This window comes from Tiliqua scincoides, chromosome 4 (genome assembly GCF_035046505.1).
Source record: "Tiliqua scincoides isolate rTilSci1 chromosome 4, rTilSci1.hap2, whole genome shotgun sequence".
Taxonomy (NCBI): Eukaryota; Metazoa; Chordata; class Lepidosauria; order Squamata; family Scincidae; genus Tiliqua; species Tiliqua scincoides.
Genome location: NC_089824.1, coordinates 84684086 through 84705804, shown reverse-complemented (window position 1 = coordinate 84705804; position 21719 = coordinate 84684086). Strand labels below are relative to the sequence as shown.

Genomic DNA, 21719 nt, shown 5'->3' with positions numbered 1-21719 from the left:
GAACTGAATGAGATGCCATGTTTTCCAAAATGGAACAGAAAAATGAAACCACTTTTCCAATCTTCCCAGCATTTGGTTCAGAGTGTCACCATTTTCACACTGCCTACCTCAAAAGCACTGACTTTTTGGGGGGAGGGGTTGCAGGAAGGAGGAGATATTTTCCCCAACAATGGCAACCAGGTGACATTCAGATGGTGACAACCATCTTGTTCAGTTATTGGCAGGCAAGAAAATGCAGTAAAATAGAGGGCATGAAGTAAGGAAGCCTTGTGATCTTTTGTCCAAGTTGAGAACCAAAAAAAACCTTTGCATTCCCATCAGTCTAAATCGGTGGTTCCCAACCTTTAGTAAACCTTGGACCACTGAGGCAAAAATTGGAATTGCTGTGGACCATATGCAACACCCCACCTCTGCACCCAAAAAATACATTTAAATTTGTAATACAGGTGGCCCTCATTATCCACAGGGGTTCTGCTCCTAGAAACCCCACAGATAAGGAAAACCACAGGTATTCAAAAGCCACAGTTTTTGGCCCCAACTGAACCCAACCACAGCTGAGCTCTGGTCAGTTCAGAGTCTCTTCTGAAACCTGGAGAGGCTGCTGCAGAGGCAGCCTCTGTGGAAGCCTGGACCAGTTTAAAGGTGACTTCTGGTTTTTGGTAGCTGCAGGCAGTCTGTTCTCTGCCCTCTCTGGTGGTCCATGGGGGATTGCTTGCTCAGCGAGATGCTGGAAGTGATCAAAAGTTATATTTTTTTTCCTGAGATCTCGCGGACCACCTGTGCTTCCCAGACCATGGGTTGGGAACCAGCAGTCTAAATCAGGGGTGGGTAAACATTTTGGCAAGAGGGCCACATCATCTCTCTGAAAGTGACCGGGAACGGGACCAGGAAAATAAAGAATTAATGCACATTTCAAATTTACGTAAATTTACATAAATGAATATGGATTTCACTGAGCTTATTTATAATATGCATGAGAACTATAATACAGGCATACAGAACCACATGAGAACTATGAACTGTTTGCCACCCACCTGTTGCACAGTAAAAACATACAGCAAAGCCAGACACATATGAAGACATAAGTTGTTCAGAGGCTATGGGAGGGGAGGTTAAAATAATTTCCAGGGAAAAGCAGAAAACACATGGAGACTGTAAATGCCTTGCTCTAACTTGGCCTGCAGCTTGTGTCTGGTGGTTGAAACCGCAGTCGCGGGCTCCAACAGTCTCCGATGGGCCAGAGTCTCATTAGAGACTGGGGGCTCACTGTGGGTAAGATTGGGGAACCCTGAGGCCTGCAAATGGCCCCCGAGCCAGGGTTTGCCCACCCCTGGTCTAAATGGAGGTAGAAGAAAGGAGTTATAGCAGTAGAAACCGCTATATCTGTAGACCTACTAGGGTAGTATATGAAATTTTGAGGAAGCTTTGTACTTTGTAGAGATGCATCAGGTAAATATTCATCATATGTCTCTCCAGCTCCATCCAGCCAAGGGTCAAGCTGAACGACCAAGGCAAAGCATGGGTGGATAGAGCCCAATTTGTAAAGCCAGCAAAATATACACAACTGTTGATTCCTTCCTGCTCACATCATATGGAAATTAAGATGACTGCCTTAGGGCCCAAACCTATCCAACTTTCCAGCCCTGGTGCAGCTGCAATGCAGCCCCTAGGCAAGGGAGCAAATGTTCCCTTGCCTTGTGGAGGCCTCGATAATTACCCTCCCAACACAGGATGCAGTGCAAGGCCTATTGGCATGGCCACACCATGGCTGGAAAGTTGGATAGGATTGGGCCCTTAATGACCTGTTTCCTATGATTTGTGGAGCACGAGGGGAAAATTGTAAGCCCCATAATATTTACTGATCTTAAAGCAAAGTGTTTTTAATATTTGAATCTACTCGGTTTTTTATGCCAGTCTCAGAATGTGGGGGATGTCTTACGTGTTCCATGAGTCAAGCTACCAGTAGATGGTTTTCAGCTTTTGTATATAGAATGTTCTAAGAGATGGATGTTAATTAGACCATCTTTTGGCTTTTTTGCAAGCTTTCATTCTGAGATGGTTTATATATATACGTCCAGAGACAACCTGTCCTGATGATTTCCTGAGTTTCACAAGTACAGTTAAGACAACCCACAATAAGATGCTTATCAGCTCCATGCAAAAGAATGAGACTAGGGAAACAGGCTTCCTCCCTGATTTTCTCCAATAATTGCCCAGGCTTTGAATTAAACAATACTGCATTTGTAACTTGTTTACATGTGGAAGAAAAAGGCACATAAGCCCACAATGCAACCAAATAGGCTGGACAAGACTGCTTAACTGGCAGAATTCTGGGTGTTACAGTAAATTCAAACCGGCAGCCTAAAGACTCTTGCCTGCCTCCACCCCAAGGAAATCCAGGAATAGCATAGCCAATCAGACTCTCTGTAGGGGATGCGTAAAATCGCCCTGAAGACTGTTTGCTGGTAATAGAGTTAATAAGATGGTCAGACAGAGTCACCTAAGGTCATTGGCATCTAGCCCAGCTAGAGCAAAGCAGATGGAATCAACAAATTAATCTTATCAGGGTGTACTAGAAAGATGACAGGTTGGGAACCAAATCCTGATGTCCATCTTTCCTGCTGTTTGTGTATACAAACACCACCTTGCAGCCCCATGGTGAGGTCCCATTGTTCACCTCATACTTCTGATTGGTGTGGCTGTTCTACTGGGAGGCATATTTTCATGCCCTATGGGGCTGGATGCTTTCTTTTCCCCCTTACAGCCCTGTCAAAAAATGCAAATTGCTGTTTATGCAGAAGAAACACATCTACATCAATGTTATTTATTTGCACAATTTATTTAAGTTTCTTTTGTGAAGCAAATTTTTGAGGAACTGCATCTTGGGGTGGTCTTTTGTGGCCTATGTCTTAATGATTTGTTGGTTGGCAACCTTCAGTCTCGAAAGACTATGGTATAAGCCTACAGCACCCGGTATTCCCAGGCAGTCTCCCATCCAAGTACTAATGATACCTACTTGGATATTCATACATTCATAAGCTAGTCTTAACTTTTGAATTGTCAATTGGTGTGGCCAGCCAGTGTCAGAGGTCCCTCAGTGTGTTCCAAAGCAAGACTATAAAGCAGGGCTGGTTGAAGCCTGGCCAGATCTGGGGTACAGCAGAATCCTTCTGTGCAGCAAGTGGGCCTTTTGGTTCCACTCCTGCACAGCTTATTCTCCTGGTAGACCTGGGCACCAGGATGCTCGGGGCAGCTGTACCTGCTTGGATGCCCAGTCACACAGCCTTCTGAAATGCTGGCCAAGAGATGCAGTGTCCCAGAGCATCCTTGTGAACCACATAAGAACAGCCCCACTGGATCAGACCACAGGCCCATCTAGTCCAGCTCCCTGTATCTCACAGCAGCCCCACCAAATGCCCCAGGGAGCACACCAGATAACAAGAGACCTGCATCCTGGTGCCCTCCCTTGCATATGGTATTCTGACATAGCCCACTTCAAAAATCAGGAGGTTGCGCATATGCCTCATGGCTTGTAACACGTAATGGATTTTCCTCCAGAAACTTGTCCAATCCCCTTTTAAAGGCGTCCAGGCCAGATGCCATCACCACATCCTGTGGCATGGAGTTCCACAGACCAACCACACGCTGAGTAAAGAAATATTTTCTTGTCTGTCCTAACTCTCCCAACACTCAATTTTAGTGGATGTCCCCTGCTTCTGGTGTTATGTGAGAGTGTAAAGAGCATCTCTCTATCCACTTTATCCTTCCCATGCATAATTTTGTATGTCTCAATCATGTCCCCCCTCAGGCGCCTCTTTTCTAGGCTGAAGAGGCCCAAACACCGTAGCCTTTCCTCATAAGGAAGGTGCCCCAGCCCAGCAATCATCTTTGTTGCTCTTTTGCACCTTTTTCATTTCCACTATGTCCTTTTTGAGATGTGGCAACCAGAACTGGACACAATACTCCAGGTGTGTCCATACCATTGACTTGTACAAGGGCATTATAATATTAGCCGTTTTGTTCTCAATACCTTTTCTAATCATCCCAAGCATAGAATTGGCTTTCTTCACTGCTGCCGCACATTGGGTCGACACAGGAGCTCCCCTCCAATTGGGCTTCAGAAAAAAGGCAGAACATCTCGGCTGTTGAGCAAAGTGGGCAAGAATATCCATGTGGTGTGAGACAATTCTAGGTCTTTATGGGAAGCCTGGGAGCAGCTGCAACCAGCATGTGATAATTCCATGCATTGAAACAATACACACAACATTTTTAAGCATCTTAAGATGTTTAACTCCTAATGACATGGCTTGCATACACAGTGAAGGGTCTGCAACTGTGGGTGAAAGCAACGTTTAAATAAGCCCTAATGTACACAATTTACCATTTGTACAGTGCAGATGTTCCCAAACTGCGACCCACAGCACACTGGTGCATTGCAACACACAGTTTGGAAAACACAATGTGGCTAATGATGCAAGGGATGCATACGCACAACCTGGACTTGGCTTCTGGGTCATCCACCATTTCAGGCTGCAGCATGAATTGACCCATGACCCATCAGAAACAGGGTCATGATCCTGTTTGGGAACCGCTAATATAGTGGTTTTTGAATGTACCTAATGCTTCTAGGAATTATTGTGCTGTAATGCTGTGAGATAAGCAAGTATTGCAGGGAGTATATGGAGGATGAGAGGGAAATAATTTGCCCAAGGCTACGTAGGGACTTCATAGTAGAAGCTAGATTCAAACTGGGGGCAATCCCAATTCGCTGCAGTCTCCCCACTGCTTGCTGTATCTGCATGTTACATGTTCAGTGCTTCATGCACTTAGGAAAAAAGTATGAAATACTAAGTAGTGTGATAACTATTACTTTTTGTCTTCTTGATTGGTAGGGTATTTGCTCAACCATTGACCTGAAATCCTCTGCCTTTGCATTTGCAGCATCAGTAACTGTTGTGCTAATATGACAAGTTTGGAGCACATCTTTTTGCATGTTTAATGAAAATGATGGCCCATGTAGTTTTGGTAATTTATAGCTCAGATTACAGGAGTATTCCTGTAGCAGATATTGGGAGGGACTCTGTAAATTGTCTTTGTAAATTGCATTTCAGTGAAACAACATTTTGTGGGTAGTAAGCATTCTAAATTGCCTTGTCTAGGGTTTGACCATATCTTGTTTCATCCTCTGTTCAAAAGTTGATTTACAATGAACATTTGTCATTTACTGATGATGCACCTGCTAGCAAATTCATAACACATAATTAAGACTAAAAAGGCATAGGAGTTAATTGCTGGGTTGTGGTTATAGCATAGCTCTGAAAACTACTGTGATATGATAGACACAACCCAACTAGTGATGAAGGCAATTACTCCCAGAGGTAACAATGCATGTAGGGTTCAACACACAGCCATCAATGTGCTTCACAGCTCCACGGTATGGTTGACCAGGTTTGAGACCTTAGCAATATCTGCCCAACTCACTGAAATTGCAGCATTGTTATTTTCAACATAATGTAACAGAGCTAGACACAGGAAGCAAGGTAGCCAATGTGTTCCAAGACTTAAACTCCAAGCAACAGACCTACACTAAAAAGGAAATGAAGATGAAATGTAGGAGTATGACACTTAGGGTGCAATCCTAACCCCTTATGTCAGTGCTTTCCAGCATTGGCATAGCAGTGCCAATGGGGCATGTGCTGCATCCTGCAGTTGGGTGTCACTCACTGAGGCCTCCTCAAAGTAAGGGAATGTTTGTTCCCTGACCTCAGAGCTGCATTGCCCTTATGTCAGTGCTGGAAGGCACTGACTTAAGGGGTTAGGATTGTGCCCTTAGAAAGTTTGCATAACTATCGTCCAGTTGTTTTGCATGGCAACTGTTGACTTTGAAGGCACATACGAAGACATCAAGGTGCTACTGTCCAGCCTTCCGGCTGTGTGAATTCCAGTACTGTCTCAACCTTGATGTTCAGCTATCAAGGACTTCCTTGCCCTAACACATTTTTCATTCCTTATAGCATTACAATTGGTCATTTCTACTTAGGCTGATGGTTTTGTTTTTGTGTATTTAATACAGTATTGGTTTTCAAGAGGTAAGACCTAGAATACCATCCTTGAGCAGCAACTTGAGTGGTCTTGGTCAAATCACAGTCCCTCAGCCTAACATTACTCACTGAGTTGTAGTAAAGATAAAATGGGCCATCTATATAAACTGAGGAACGATATAAACGTGCAATTCTCTGTGGGGTTCATTGCATAGCCTGAGGTAAGAACCATGTTTTTCCAGGTTTATTTTATGAAAAGGGAATCAAACAGCAGCAACAAAGAAATAAAATAATTTGCAGCATTTTAGTTAAAAAAGACTTCAATTTTAAACACATGTATATACATACATTCATATAAAAATTAAAAATACACAGCTGAAGTTTTTTTAATCTCATCCCATTTTAGATAAATTTCCAAACACAATCTCAAGCCCAGGAATGAGACAAACCCTTAAAAATGTATTTTAAAAAACCAGTGTTCTCTTGGCATTTTAGTCTTTTATTCCTTTCAGAAGTGGACACTGATTGGGAGGGACAATGAAGAAGATGCTTACCAGTCCCATGAGAAACAGGCATGGAAACTGTTTTGCCAGGCCTTGCAGGCAAAGATATCAGAACTGGTTTCTTGGATTTTCCTCAACAGTTAACTCCCAATTAAAAAAAAATTCAAGCATAGTGTGTATCTTCAAAGCACCACAGGCTGTACCAATACACAACATTTGGATGGAGACTCATGGCTGCTCTATTTCCCTCTTCCTTTAATAAGAGGAAAAAAAGAACAAGATGCATTCCAATGTGAATGGGGTCAGAGAGCTCTATATAGCATTAAGTTGTTCAGGAGTTTCTGGCAGACTTCCTCATAATTCTATTTGTCCCTCAGGAAAAGTGAAGGTTCCAATATGGACATCTCAATCGCCTGGTCACAATGAATGGCGCTTAGTTTCCTCCCAAAGCTGTAGTCTCTTTGTAGTGAGCAGCTGGGCCAGTCCACTTAAGAGCATCAGGAAGATGGTGAAGGACATCACAAGGACATAATGGCTAATGCTGCAACAGAGGAAAAAAGTATGGGTCAGAAAGAAAACAGGATTATAAATCAACAAGCCTGGAGGAAATGAAGTTTTCTGCTAAAATTAGGGAGATACAATCTTGGTACCTACTCCAACAGCTTCAAGCTTCAGACTCAGTTTATTAATTGTGTCACTTCTTGGTCAGAGCAATACAGACTATTGTACTACAGAAACAAGGCAAAAATTTTAGGTGGATTTATTTTCCGGACATGCAGATTGTAATGGATTGAATAACTGATGAAATACAGACACCAGTAACACTTTAGCACATACAGTGTTGAGTCTGAATTACACAGACTGGATCCACTTTACAACAAGCTGGACAAGCTAACATACACACTATGTTATACTTGTATGTATTTTAATTCATATAAACTTGCAAAGAAGAGATAAATTATTAGGGAGAGTGCCAATATCAGCTTTTAGAGTACTTTAAGAATGCATTATATAGCTCTAGGTATAAAAATCAGATTTTCATGGCAACTGAGTTTCAGCCACTGAACACAGAATACACAGGGGAAAAAAGTCAGTTGGGCTTAAGTTCCACTGTAATCAATGAGTCAAGTTAGTTGCAACTTATCTTAAGCTGCAATCCTAACCACACTTTCCTCAGAGTAAGCCCCACTGAACAAAATATGACTTACTTCTGAGTAGACCTGGTTAGGATTGTGCACTTAGTCCCTGTAATTTCACTGGGACTCCAGCACAAAACTCTCTATGGATTGAAGCCAGCTAATTTAAAATGTACAGCTATTTGGGGAGGGGGAGAGGAGGAAATGGTTGTTAACTACCTTACATCAAGGAACATGAGCAGGTTTTACACGTTCAAAAAAACCAGGCGCTCATATGTATTTAAAACCAATTGTGCTTTTCATTTTGAAATCCAGTATCAGTGGCTACAAATGGTTTGTTTTCCCAGAAGAATTTTTTTAAAAATAGTGTACATAGGACACTCATTAGTCTCCCATCCAAATTACTGATCAGGTCTACATCTGCTCATCTTCAAAGGAGTATTTTGAAACTATCTATATGCTGCTGTTGCGATGGAGGGGGGAATTCCTCATGCAAGCGCCTCTGTTCTTTCCCCAGATCTGCCCTATGCCAAGGCCAATCACCATTCCAAAAACAAAGCCAGGCAGTAGGAGACTGTCCTCGAGAACCTCCCTTCCAGTTATGTGGAGAATTTGCCCCAAACCTGACCAATAGGGTGTAGCCCAGGATCAAGGAGGACTAAAGCAAAGCTCTGGCTGAGTTTAACCAACCACAGACAGGTGAAGTGTTAAAAATGTTGAGTTCATTAAAAATGATGGTTCAATACTACAAGGAAAAATAATTTAAAAAGCAGTTTTGGGAAATGGCTTGGAAGTTGGCAGTGCCCAGGCGCAAATATTAACAAAACTATAAGCAGGCAAATTTAAGCAAAAATATTTCCCTCACACATTTATATCTCATTGTTCCCTACCTGTATTTACTCCAAGGACACCTCTCTGATTCCCAAGAAGTGGGTAAGAGCCTGGCCACACCATGGATGTCTCTGAGGGAGCCAAGCTAGAACATATTCAAGGAGCTCTGAGTTCAACATTAAAAAACCTTGGGTTTATTATGCCACTGGTCTGTTTAATTGGCTAGTTAATGACCACCTGGCATCCCTACCTGCCTGCTTATGTTTTCAGGTGTGCTTGGATGTCTAATTGGTTGGTGCATGCCAAGTCCAGCATGCAGACTGGCTAAAGTTATTGACCTGGCTGGACCCAGACAAAAACATCAGCACATCCACAAAACAACATGCTTTGCCAATTTCAAAGTATCTTAAGTCTTTTTCCTCCTGAACCTTATGCTGAGGTTTTCCTTAAGGGAAACATTTATTTAAAAATACTTTTACACTGCTTTTCCCATCTAACAGCTCAGGAAGTAAACAAAAGGACAATGTATAAAACATAAAAAAAAAAAACACTCCCCAGGATTCACCACCACCAAAATTATACCATATTGGATAAAACAAGACAAAATAAGGGGGCGGGGCAGGGGCGAGGGCGGGGAGAAGAGAGCAAAGGTTGCTCCATCTTCAGTGTTGCCATACAGACACCTGGACCTACTGAGAATCCACTTTTCCTCTTGGAGGGCACAGTTATTTCAAGATAGAATACATCAGAAATTTGAATTGGTTTCACAGGATGGTGTCCAATTAGCAATGGGAATTTAATGATCTGGAATTCTTGCCTGTGGGATTACACTAATTTAAATTTGGTTTAGGAAATTTTTATCCCATCTTTCCTTCAAATAGTGAATGCCCAAGATGGTTACAATTAATCATAAAATAATATCCATATAATTACAATACAAAATAAAAACATTTAAAAAATTAAAAAATTAGTGGTAAATCACTTTCCCCCCCAATATAAATCCATTCTAAGATCTTCAGATTACAGTTCAAAGTCCAGCACCTCCCTTGTAGCATAAACACAGTTCATTCAAGTACAGAATCACTATCTCTTAAACAAAAGCAGCTTGGACGCTGACCAGCATGAAATAACATTATTCTCAAGATTCTCTTAGTAAGCAGGACACTCCAACATCTCCAGCAATCAAAGTCCAACTGAGCACCCCACCATAATAGCTTCAGTCAGTCCAGGCCACTGGCTGATTAACTGTACAAGAGACAATGAAAATATAAGCAATGAAACTCAAAAATGGTAGTGTTTTCAATGATGTTCAAATAAGGCACATTGCTCTTCCATAAATAAATGTGAGGCTTTCCCCACTCCCCACATTCGCCTCCAGGAGCAACTAAACAGAAACGGCCTATTGAAGGGCTTACTCTTGCTGCCACTGCACTTTCATCAAGAAGGTGCATGTTCGACAGCTGATAATATTCAATCTGCTTTGTCAAAGGGCAGAAGGCACTGCTTGAGCCAGCCTGCTCATCACCCTTTGGACTTTGCAGTTCATGGAAATGCTTACAATAAACTGATAACATGAGCCTCTCTTAGGAAGAAAAAGTCTAATCTTCCAAACCAGCTGGTTAGGCTGAACGCTTTTTCTGCAGATTGAGACCATTTCCAGAAGAGAATTGTTGCTGGATTTTTGTCTAAAGCTTCCTGCCAAGTTTTATACCAGGAGCTACACCCTAACTTTCCTTGGCTCCCCAGAGGATAAGATGCCAGCCAGGGATAAAGCATGACTCTTCACATTTATAAGCCCAGTTTGGTCTTTTTAAAGACTAGATCCTTTGATGACTATTCTAATTAGTGTTTTTATCCTTTGAGAACTTGGATGCAATTTTAATTACTTTGAATAATTAAAAGGAGTTCATGACTTCTTAGTTCCTTCACTCACATGGAACCAGAAGTTCAAGCTACATAGCCCTAGAGAATCTACTCTGTCAATGAAAAAATATTTGTTGTCTTCAGCAGACTCCCGTTAAGTACAAGGCACACCAGTGAGACCCTAAGTCCAACAGTCAATAGCAGCTTGTAATTGACTGAGTAGGTCCTTTGGTCTTTAAGCCTTGAACTATGGCCAGAATCTACTCTACCAGCAACTTAATAATTAATTTATTAAATAATGAATTAAATTACTCCTTGCTGTACCTTATATGTGGTCCTCCCTCCCAGAATGCTTAGATCGTACTACTTCTTACTTTTTCTGTGAACTTTGCAGCACAACCCTTGAAGTCCTCATCTCATTCTGAATGCCTGCTGCTTCCCTGCTACTCTCCCTGTCTTCTTCCCCTCTTTCTATGTCTCCTACGCATCAGATTTTAGATTGGAATCTTCAGAGCAGAGACCTTTATTTTTTTGTTGCTACTTGTTAGCAATGGGAAGCAGAAGGCACCGGACTCCACATCACACCTCTTTGCCCACTTAGTGCTTCTTATGCACCAGGTGAGCAGGGAGAACTGATCTGGAGCTGTGGTTTTCTTTCTTTTCCCCCTCTTTCCTCCACTTGGAGTCTGCCAGAATTTCTGGTTTTTCCAGATGAACTGACATTCCCTTTTCAATTTCTTAAAAACGACTCAGTTCCAGATGAGTTTATTACTTGGAACGATCATTCCAAGCCTAAAGAGAAAGGGCACTATGTGCAATTCTGCATAAATCACATTCCAGAACAGGGGCTGAATCTGAACAGTGTATGTGCAAAGTATATATTTTACTACTGAGCTACTGCTGCTTAACAAAGCCTGGACAATGCACTCATGTCAGGTTAATTAAAGCGTAGAAATGGAGCCACTAACCAGGACAAAGAATGCAAAGGGGCTTGGAAGCTGCTTGTATTAAGCCAGGATTACAAAAGGAACATCAATAGGAACAAAGTGGGATTTGAGGAGAATTCTTAATGCATCATGAAAGGTCTTCAAAGTTTAAATGTTTTCTGAGTCTAAATGGGAATCCTTTCAAGTCCCTCCATTTGAGCTGATGATTGCAAGATACACACAAGAGGCTAGCCTGGTCTGTTACTGTTGACATTTTGTGTCTTCAGATAATTCCAACTGAGTCAAAAGCCTGAACTAAACACCCAGTCAGCCACAGCACTGGTTCCATTTCTGGGGGTGCAAATCTCATTTAGGCCCAGACCAAACATACAATTAGTCCATGGGAAAATATGAGTCATATCTGTGAGCTCAATTCACATGGGATTTGCAACCACATCTTCAGTGCATTCCAGGGCTTTCTTCACAGGTGCACATGCTGCACCAGTCCCTCCTTCCATGCTTAATCATCCCCTTAGTAGGCTTCCTGGGTCTGCAGAAATCCCAGCAGCACCTGCCTGCCAGCAGGAATGTGAGATTCCCTTTGAGGCTAGCATATCAGGCCCCCCCCCGGCTTTTGGAACCGTTTTGTTGGAGGCCTAAGAAAAGCTTCAGGTCTCCTTCCCATACAAAACCATTTGACCAAACCCTCAAGACTGGAGACTCTCTGAACCAGTGGAAATTCCCAACCAGACTTTCCACACAGTGTACACTGATGTTTTGGCCAAGTGTCTTTGTTCAACAGAGGACAACCTCCCCATCACAAGCAGGTTTGAGAGCTGACCTCTTTGCTAAGAGGCCCTCCCCCACCTCCAGCCTTCCTTTGAGGCACATTTTATGGATTCACTCCACAGGCCTAGTGTGACATTTAAAAACCTGCACCCACATGGGTGATTGTGTGGTTTTGATTCCATAGGAAAGATCCACATGATTGACCATCTCTAGTCAGCTGCAGGCCTTTAAATGCTCCTGCTGCACTGCAGGAGGAACCCACATAAAGTGCCTTTCATAGCAACATTGAAATCTGAAGGCCACTTTATAGTGCAATACAATGCAAATTTACTCAGAAGTAAATCACACTATGCTCAGTGGCTCCTACACCCATGAAAGTGTGCATACGATTGCAACATTAATAAGGTATACGAGGGTCGCCCAGAAAGTAATGCACCACATTTTTTTTCTTCAACAATTATTTATTGAACACAATGAAACTTACACACAAGAAAGAATGATGTTTCTTCTACACTCCCTATTTTTCCACTTAATCTCCGTCCAGTTCTATGGCCTTCCTCCAGCGAGACACAAGGGCATGTATGCCCTGTCAGTACCACTCCTTGTTCTGGTCACGAAGCCATTTCTGCACTGTGCGAATCACCTCTTCGTCATCCTCAAAATGTCTTCCGCGAATGGCATCCTTTAATGGCCCAAACAAGTGGAAGTCTGAGGGAGCTAGGTCAGGGCTGTAGGGTGGATGGGGTAACACAGTCCAACCCTGTTTAGTGATGTGTTCCAAAGTCCTCAAACTTGTGTGAGGCCGAGCGTTATCATGTTGAATCAAACATTCACCTGGGTTGTTATGGCACCAAAGTCGCTAGAAGCGCTTGAGTTTGGTTAATGTCTTCACATAAGCTTCAGAATTAATGGTTCTGCCTCTTGTCATCACATCAATGAGTATGACACTCTCACAGTCCCAAAACACAGTGATCATGACCTTACCGGCGGAAGCAGTTGCTTTGAATTTTTTCTTCTGTGGAGATTGAGGAGGACGCCATTCCATCGACTGTCATTTTGTTTCGGACTCAAAATGGTGAACCCAGGTTTCATCACCTGTCACAATCCTGGACAAGAATGCTTCCCCCTCATCTTCAAAACGTTTCAGCAACTCAGAAGAAATGTTTTTTCTGAGAGATTTGTGGTCCACCGTAAGACAGCGTGGAACCCATCGTGCACACACTTTTAAGTAATCAAGAGCACGGATGATTGCATCCACACTTCCTTTGCTGATTGACAGCTTCAGCGAAAACTACCTAGTCGTTATGCGTTGGTCCTCGCAAATGAGCACATCAGCAAGTTGCATCTTTGTCAGGTGTGACAGCCGTGGATGGCCGCCCTGAACGCTGCAAATCTTGGAGCTCTGCCGAACCGCCTTCTAATGGCCTCACCCTCTGTGCCCAGCGACTAACCGTACTTCTGTTGACTGCAGATTCTCCATAAACTGTACACAAACGTTTGTGAATGTTCAACAGTTTCTTTCTCCGCAGTGAGAAATTCAATGACGACACGCTGCTTGTAATGTACATCACTTACAGACGCCATTTCGAAACACTGCTGCAGCTACGCTATCTGTCTGAAGAAACCAAAAATTTGTGTGCGCACGCCTGAAAATTCAAATAATGTAAAGTATATCTAAAGTTTCGCATTCGTACCATTACTGTAGGCTGAGAAAAAAATGTGGTGCATTACTTTCTGGGCGACCCTCGTAGTTTTCCCAAGTCCATTGGGCTGAAATCAGCAAGACAAGGCTCTGACTTTTAGTTCTCATTACAAAGAAAACAAGCATTATGAAGCTATTTATTTCCAACTGCCAATGGAGAATGCTTTGAAGCTGCAGAGCTATTGCTAGATGTCAAAGATACCACTCTTCTGACATTTACAAGGTTTTCATGCTTATAATTAATAATAATAGTATTTATTATTTATACACTGCCTCAGATGCGCTGGAAATTAGACCAAAGCAACACAATAAAGATCTGAGCCCAGGCAGCTCAGTCTAAACTGACAAAGAGCACAAGGGAAGGGAGAGGAAGAAACGAAGGAGCAAGCCTACAGATGTATGCAAATCAAATTGTGTGCACACTGTGAAGGCTGGAATACCACAGGCCACACATGCGGCAAGAAGACTGTTACTGTTGTACCTTAAAATGTTCTACCTTAAAATGAAAGAAAGACCGTTAAGGATGGTTGGTCAACGGAAACACTGTGTGGTTTAAGAAACTATTTTTAAAATAAGGAAGTGAGACACCATGTGCAGTACTCATGAAAAGAACATTTAGGCTTGTCGTCTGGCCAGGACTTTGTCCCCTTTACTAGCTGCTGTAGGCTGAAAAATGTATTTGGGACATTTGCTGCTGTCTGGTTAGAATTTTGTCCCCTTTACTAGCTGCTGTAACAGTAGGCTGAAAAATGTGTTTGCGACATTTGCTGCTGTCTCACACATGCATACTAAAGACGTAAGGGAACATAACACAGTGTAGTGTGCAAGTGAGACAAGTGAATGGAAATGCCTTCACACAAGGATGCCAGGTGGTAACCAATGGTCATAAAAGAAGCAGCGGTGAAGCATCTCTTTCCACTGAGCAGTGTTTTGGGAAAAGGCCAGCAGCTCAGTTGCAGAACACATCTCGTAAGTAGAAGGACTTCAGTTCAATCCCTGATGTCTCCAAGTAGGACTAGGAAAGATTTTTGTCTGAAACCCTGGCGAGCCACAGCCAGTCAGTAGTCAACACAGAACTAGATGGACCAAAGTCTGACTTAGTACACAGCCGCTCCATTCAAGCCATGTCTGAAGTGCGGCAATCTCCTCAAGTGATTGCACAGGCCACTAGGTTAGGAGTGCTGCCACACTATTTCTTTTGAAGTTCAGACCTGAAGTTTGAGCAGTATGGAGGATGAGGGGTCTTTGGTAAATCAATCCTGTTGGAGATTTTGGCACTGGAGTTGTTGCTTTGGCTAAGACCCCCTAATCTTCAGTGAATCACCTTGGTCTCCCACCCACTGAAATGTTCTCCCCTGCAGCACTTCTTTTGCCTTTCAAAAATACCATACCCCTCTTCTACCCAGAGTGCATTTTAAACATCAAATGCAATCTAAGGACATTCCAAGCACAAGGACTTACTGGGGAAAAAAAGGTCAAGGATGAAGTAAGAAGAAAGGCGAATGAGAAGAAGGAATGGTGCAAGTTATGAGGTTGAGATAAAAAAAATGAAAGTACAAAGGGGTCAGACCATTTAAGTCTGAAGCAAATGTTTTAAATTGGGAGGCAGGTATTGGGAAACCACTGAAGTGAACACTATTAAAACATTACACTGGATGGATTAAGGTGGGCAGTGGAATTTTCTGTTATTTATGGGGGACACAGAAGTACAGAAAATGTATATTCCAGTAATCCAAATGCAACATGATCAATGCATAATACAGTGTTGTAACAGTGTCAAAAGAAACAAATTTTGATCTTATTTCTCCTTGGGAACATACCATGAAACAGCTTTGTAAGACTCCAGGCGGCTGGTCTGCACATACATGAAAATCATTTGATAAAGATTTGCAGCTCACTACACGAACCAATTCCACTTAATGACAATATATTTGTGGTTAGGGGAAGGGATATTGTACTCTCTGTGGTGTTCCATCTGCAGTGGCTCATTCACACAAACACAAATGCCCACTTGATGTTGAAGTTGTCAAATGATGAATAAGACATGTGTGAATCAGTCATAAGAAAGGCCTAGAGCAGAGAATAGTGTGCGTCATGGTAGCTGGAGAAAGAAAGACAGAGGTACTATGCTGTATTCATTCCTCCTTTATATGCTGTTCTAAGCTACATGGAAGAATATTCAGCAAAGATGCCATGGAGGGAAAGAAATCATGCTACAAATAGAATGCAATTAAAAGCAATTCCTACTCCATTAGTTATCACACAATGGCAGCCTGCCAATATATTTGAGGCTATCAGCAACCAGTACTGCAATGGCTGCAGGCAGTTCTGCTTGGGAAATTAGTTTTCATGCAGGAGTAGCAATGTAATTTTAAAAGGAAACAAAAAGCCATGTTTTCTGAACAAAAAGGCAGTATCTGGTTATGACAGCTTGCCAAGTTTTGATATCCATACACCATTATGCTGGACCTCTGACCGAGTTCACAGTTACAATATCTAACACACACTGCCATCTTAGAAAAAGGTCAATAAGAAATTGTGTGTGTGTGTGTGTGTGTGTGTGTGTGTCAGCAGGGATTGGAGCTAATGGAAAAATATTAGTATGGGATAAGAAGATGTTGCATGGATGTGTACTACTTTGAAAACACACACACACACACACACACACACACACACCCCAAGAAGCTGTTTAAAAGTGCAGCAAAATCATTTGGAAAAGTGCTCCTTCTCTGCTTTTCCACTCTGCTACTTCCAAATGATGGTGTAAAGCTTTATGTTTGAATATTTCTTCACATTAAAAACCTGCTTGTACATAGAAATCTAACATGTCAAGAATCAGCATAGCCTAGAGCTGAAATTTATAGCTTTCTACAGACACTAGGCACAAGTTGACCAGGGACAGGACAACAGAGGGGGCTTTGTGGCCATTGGCTAGGCTTGGCCAAGGACCAAGGTTTCCTACCTATTCCTGCTGACTCAGGTGCAAAGTATTGCAGGAATCATGGGGCTACATTACCAAGAGCAAGTGATGTTTTGATTGCAAGAGGCAGAAAAAGGGCTTGAAAGCAAACCCTGAAGCTAGGCAGTAGCAGTGGCTAGTTGTGAGGAGGAAAGCAGGACAAGGGAGCCAAGGAGACAATGTGCTGCACGGTGGCTCACAAAAGGATGGTTGTCCAACAGGAGCTGATGCAGAGGCTCAGTGCTCGAAGGTGCCTCCTCAGTGGGCACTGGAGAAAGGGATTACTTGGTTGTGCTCAGAAAAGGAAAGTGAGGAGAGGAGAGAGAGAGGCTGGAAGGGGAAAAGAGTAGTCAATTACCTGCACTGGGTGCACGCTTGCCCCAGTGGTTCTTGGGAGAGGGAAAGGGGATGCTCAATGCAGGACTAGCAGGGTTACAAATGACACTAGCCATAGCAAGACAGATTACAGATAAAGGAATAAAGAACAAGAACACAAGTTGTCCTGTGATCCAAACTTTTGTACTTCTTCCCACAGACTCTTATGGGATCTTTTGTGGGGTGAGCTCATCAAGGAACCTTCTTTCATGGCTTGGTAGTCCTTTATGGCTCACCCCCAGCCCTAAATGAGTACTCCTCCTGTTTAGCACCCTACTAAAGGAGCAGCAACAAACTTTTTGCTAGCTCTGGAGGCCACTGCCTCAATTAACAAAGGCTCCTTATTTGAATTTAGCTATGGATTTGGTGAAGGCAGCTAAGGTTGGAGGCCCCACTTTTGTGATGCCAACAAGTGTGTTTATTCAAAGTCGGAAAGCTCCCAGGGTGTGGCTTTTGCTCACATGTTCCAATGAGCTGTGCAAACAAGATGTGAAAGTTCATGGAATTTTCCAAAAAAGGAAACCAAGGTTGGCCAGCTAGAGGCAATAGTGGCGGTGTGATCTTCCTTGAGGTCTGTGGGATCAGAGAACATAAGAACAGCCCCACTGGATCAGGCCATAGGCCCATCTAGTCCAGCTTCCTGTATCTCACAGCGGCCCACCAAATGCCCCAGGGAGCACACAAGACAACAAGAGACCTCATCCTGGTGCCCTCCCTTGCATCTGGCATTCTGACATAACCCATTTCTAAAATCAGGAGGTTGCCCATGCACATCATGGCTTGTAACCCGTAATGGATTTTTCCTCCAGAAACTTGTTCAATCCCCTTTTAAAGGCGTCTAGGCTAGACGCCAACACCACATCCTGCGGCAAGGAGTTCCACAGACCAACCACACGCTGAGTAAAGAAATATTTTCTTTTGTCTGCCCTAACCCTCCCAACACTCAATTTTAGTGGATGTCCCCTGGTTCTGGTATTATGTGAGAGTGTAAAGAACATCTCCCTATCCACTCTGTCCATCCCCTGCATAATTTTGTATGTCTCAATCATGTCCCCCCTCAGGCGTCTTTTTTCTAGGCTGAAGAGGCCTCATGCCATCTGTCTGAATCTGAAGTCATGGCACTGGCCTGGGTCATGCTATCCTAGCAGACACCCAGCATCATGCACACATGTAAGCATCTATTTCATGCATAAAAAAGGGTTGTCAGGCCACAGAGATGCCAAATACAGATGCAAGTATTTCCTGGTAAATGGAAGAATTATGACTGGACAAGTGGAATGAGCAGTAATAGTAAAAATGGGATTCTGTGAATTATTACCCATCCTAAATCAGCCTTAGTCATCTGCATGGGCCCTGTGTAAACACTGGAGAGTTTTGGTCTTTATGTACCTGCTCTCTCCAATTAAAAATTGAAATATGGAGGCAACCTGTACTCTATAAAAAAAAACTGTATTTAAAACTTTGAGCCAACTTGAAGAGTTCACACCGATGCCTATGAGAAACCAAGATTCAATATGCATGTATATAGTGGAAGAACCATCAAAAGGTGATAACAAGTGTCCTAAACATGCTACTACAGCATAATTTATAGTTACTTGCAGTTATCTGAAGGGCCAAACTGCTGTTTTCTCTCAACAGAATCTAAAGTCGAGGGAAAGCTTCTGCATGCCATTTTTATGTCTCACTTCTTGTAGAGACCCTCCTTGTGTGAAGAAACACACCAGTGCCAGGAATCTGGAAGCAGCTTGGCAGGTCAGTGTCTTCCTTGCAAGTCGACATGGATATAAACCTTCTCAAATCATAGTAACAGACCTGGAGCAAATTGTGAAGGCTTCCATGATTTAAAATGGAGTTTTTTTCTGAGACACTGCACCATGATTACAGTAATAACTGTGATGGACTGGACAAGAGGCTTCAGAGAATAATGGACAAATAACCATGGAGTGTACTGGAGGAGGAGGTGGTTAAACACATCTGATCTGCAGGCTGCTAGTCTCTCCCATTACCTAGTGTGTGTGTGGGGGGGGGGTCCCATGAGAATTAATAAAGCTGCCCAATGAATACAAGTTGAGAACACTTGTGTGAAACTTGTGATGCATTTAAGAAAGGGGGCAGAAACTGATAAGTGGGATGGAACAACCCCTTTTTACAGTGCAGGTGCTGGGACCCGTGTACTCTTTACACCTTTTCAGGCTTCCCATCCTCAGATAGGCAAGAAACTCGGCCCCTGCCATTCATAGCAACTGTTTACTGTGGGGTTTGTGTTTTACTTGTAACTTCACTTTGTATTTGTAACTCCCTATGTGGCAGATACCTGGGAAAAAGTATTTGAGGATTCCCACCCTACTCCCCCCCCAAAGGAGATTTTTGTCATCACCAAATTCTGGCAGGAATCCATCAGATACTCTGTATTGTCAGTTATAACTAACACAATGCACAGTCCTAGGTATGTCTACTCAAAAGTAAGTCCCACTATGTTCAATAAGGCTTACAACCAGGAAAGTTCTTATAGGATTGCAACCAGTTGTGGATGCTTTAAAAGACCCTTTAAAGGACAATTTGTGTTTTATGGGCAACACGCGCAAGTTTGGATTTAGGGCGTATCTGTGCATCTACAGAGTCTGCAAATTTCAGTGAACCAAGTTTGTGCAACCCCAGTCAATGTTTTTAACACTGTGGCCACATACAGCCTTGCAAGTTCAGATACAGAACAGAGAACTTACATTCTGAACTAGAACCAGCTTCTGCAAAAGCATGTAGTGAGAGATTTTGTGCAGAATGACATGTTACAATAAATATGGGTTGCTGCTGCTAGGCAGAGACATTAACTGTGCTAAGTTCGCCTCTTTCCTAACCATAACACTTAGTTAAACGTATTAATATTCTGATGTAATACACTGTGTGCTTCCCCGTCTGCACTGCATGTAATTGGTTGAGACTGGCAGCAGTGGGGTCACACAACACGCAGGACCAAGCCTGTTCATGAGACACCTCAGGCAGCAGATTGGCAGTGGATGCCAACCTCCATCCATTTGTTTTCCTCCACTGATCTTCCTGCATATTACCTGGATTAGAAAAGGATGTGGAAGGCAGAAAGGAAGAGGACACGCTTTAGCCCACTGCTCCCCTATTCTCAACACTTGCTCTTTTCTTTTGTCCCTCTCTTTAAATCAGAGAGTGTGAAAAGTAGAGGCTAGCAGATCCCCAGGCATTTGACACAGGATTTGAGACACTGGCAGTTCTTGGGTTGGCCCTGACAACATGTTGATGTCAGACAACAGGTACGTTTTACTAGATATAATAGAGAGGGAGAATCACCATGAGCCTGATGTTTCTGAGAGTAGTTCTATGATTACTGTAATATATAGTTGTGCTCTTATATCTGAAGAAGTAGTTAAACATTTGTTGCTAAGGGGGGGAAAGATCAACACTGTGCCACTAGGATTAGCTCAAGTAGTAAACATATCTCACCAGTGCTTAAAGAGGTGCACTGGTTCCCAGTGCAGTATAATGACTGAGGCTGCAATCCTATACACACTTACCCAGGAGTTAGTCCCATTGACCTTAATGGAACTTACTTTTGAGCAGACATACATAGGCTTGAGCTGCAAGAGACAAAACTATGAATTGTGACTTTCCAGATCTGAATCCTGCCTTTGTCATGATTTCTCACTAGGTGTCCTTAGACAAGCCACTTGTCTCAGCTGCCCAGCTGCAATATGGGGATAATAATAATTACTGTACAGGGCTCTTGTAAGGATATTAAGATAACATATATGGACTGCTTTGCATATTCAGAAGTGTGATAGGCAGAAGTGTGAGCCCAATTCAAAGTGTTGGCGCTTAGTAACCTGGACACCTGAAGTAACGTCAACAACTATATCAGCCTGTCTGTACGCTGCCATCATAATCAAAAGGCCCTCTTCCAGAAAAATCCCATCAGTGGACAGGTGGCTGGCAAGAGGGTCTTTTCAGCTGTGGTATTGGAATTCTTTCCCCAGGAAAGTTCAACTGATATCCATTTTAATAGATATCATTTAAAAATTAATTCAAATATATTATTAAGAAGCATTAATACACTATCGAACTCTTGCTATGAAATTCAGCATGCTCTGACCTCACAGTTTAGTCCAGTTATCTCGACTTTTGACTACTGAAAGAGGATGAGGTGAAGGAAGACCAATGGAAATAAGGCAAGAATTAGCAGCCATCAAAGCACCTATTCCACCTAAAGGAATTATTCTCTCTCCTGACCCTTTCAAAATTTAATGTATACGTAGTAAGGATCAAGAAAATTCTCAGAGATAATTTCTCAAGCATAAGATTATTCATTCCCCCCAGTGGTTAATGTAGCATCAAAAGCCTCTAAGAACACATATACAAGAATTTAATTTAAAATATCCATATTATAATAAACAACAAACTAACAAGGCTGCAAGAACACAACTAGTAAAAAGCCAAAGTGTGAAGTACAATAGAACAAGCCAATAAGATTATTCACACACAACCCCAAGTGGTGGAGAGGGACCTCAGGGATGGCAATTAATCCCTTACTTCTCCCCCAGGAGGGTTTCAGTGGCTCCTGCATGGGTGC

At 42.6% G+C, this 21719-nt stretch overlaps 1 protein-coding gene across 2 annotated transcripts in view; it reads right to left on the bottom strand.

Moving 5' to 3' along the window:
• Nucleotides 1-6344: 6344 nt before the first annotated feature.
• PIGN (phosphatidylinositol glycan anchor biosynthesis class N) overlaps nucleotides 6345-21719 on the bottom strand; it is a 102345-nt gene continuing 86970 nt past the window's right edge. For both annotated transcript variants that reach the window (XM_066623851.1, XM_066623852.1), the window contains exon 29: nucleotides 6345-7085. In XM_066623851.1, the coding sequence (XP_066479948.1) occupies nucleotides 6962-7085 (124 nt within the window). In that variant the 3' untranslated portion in view covers nucleotides 6345-6961. The remainder of the gene's footprint in view (nucleotides 7086-21719) is intronic.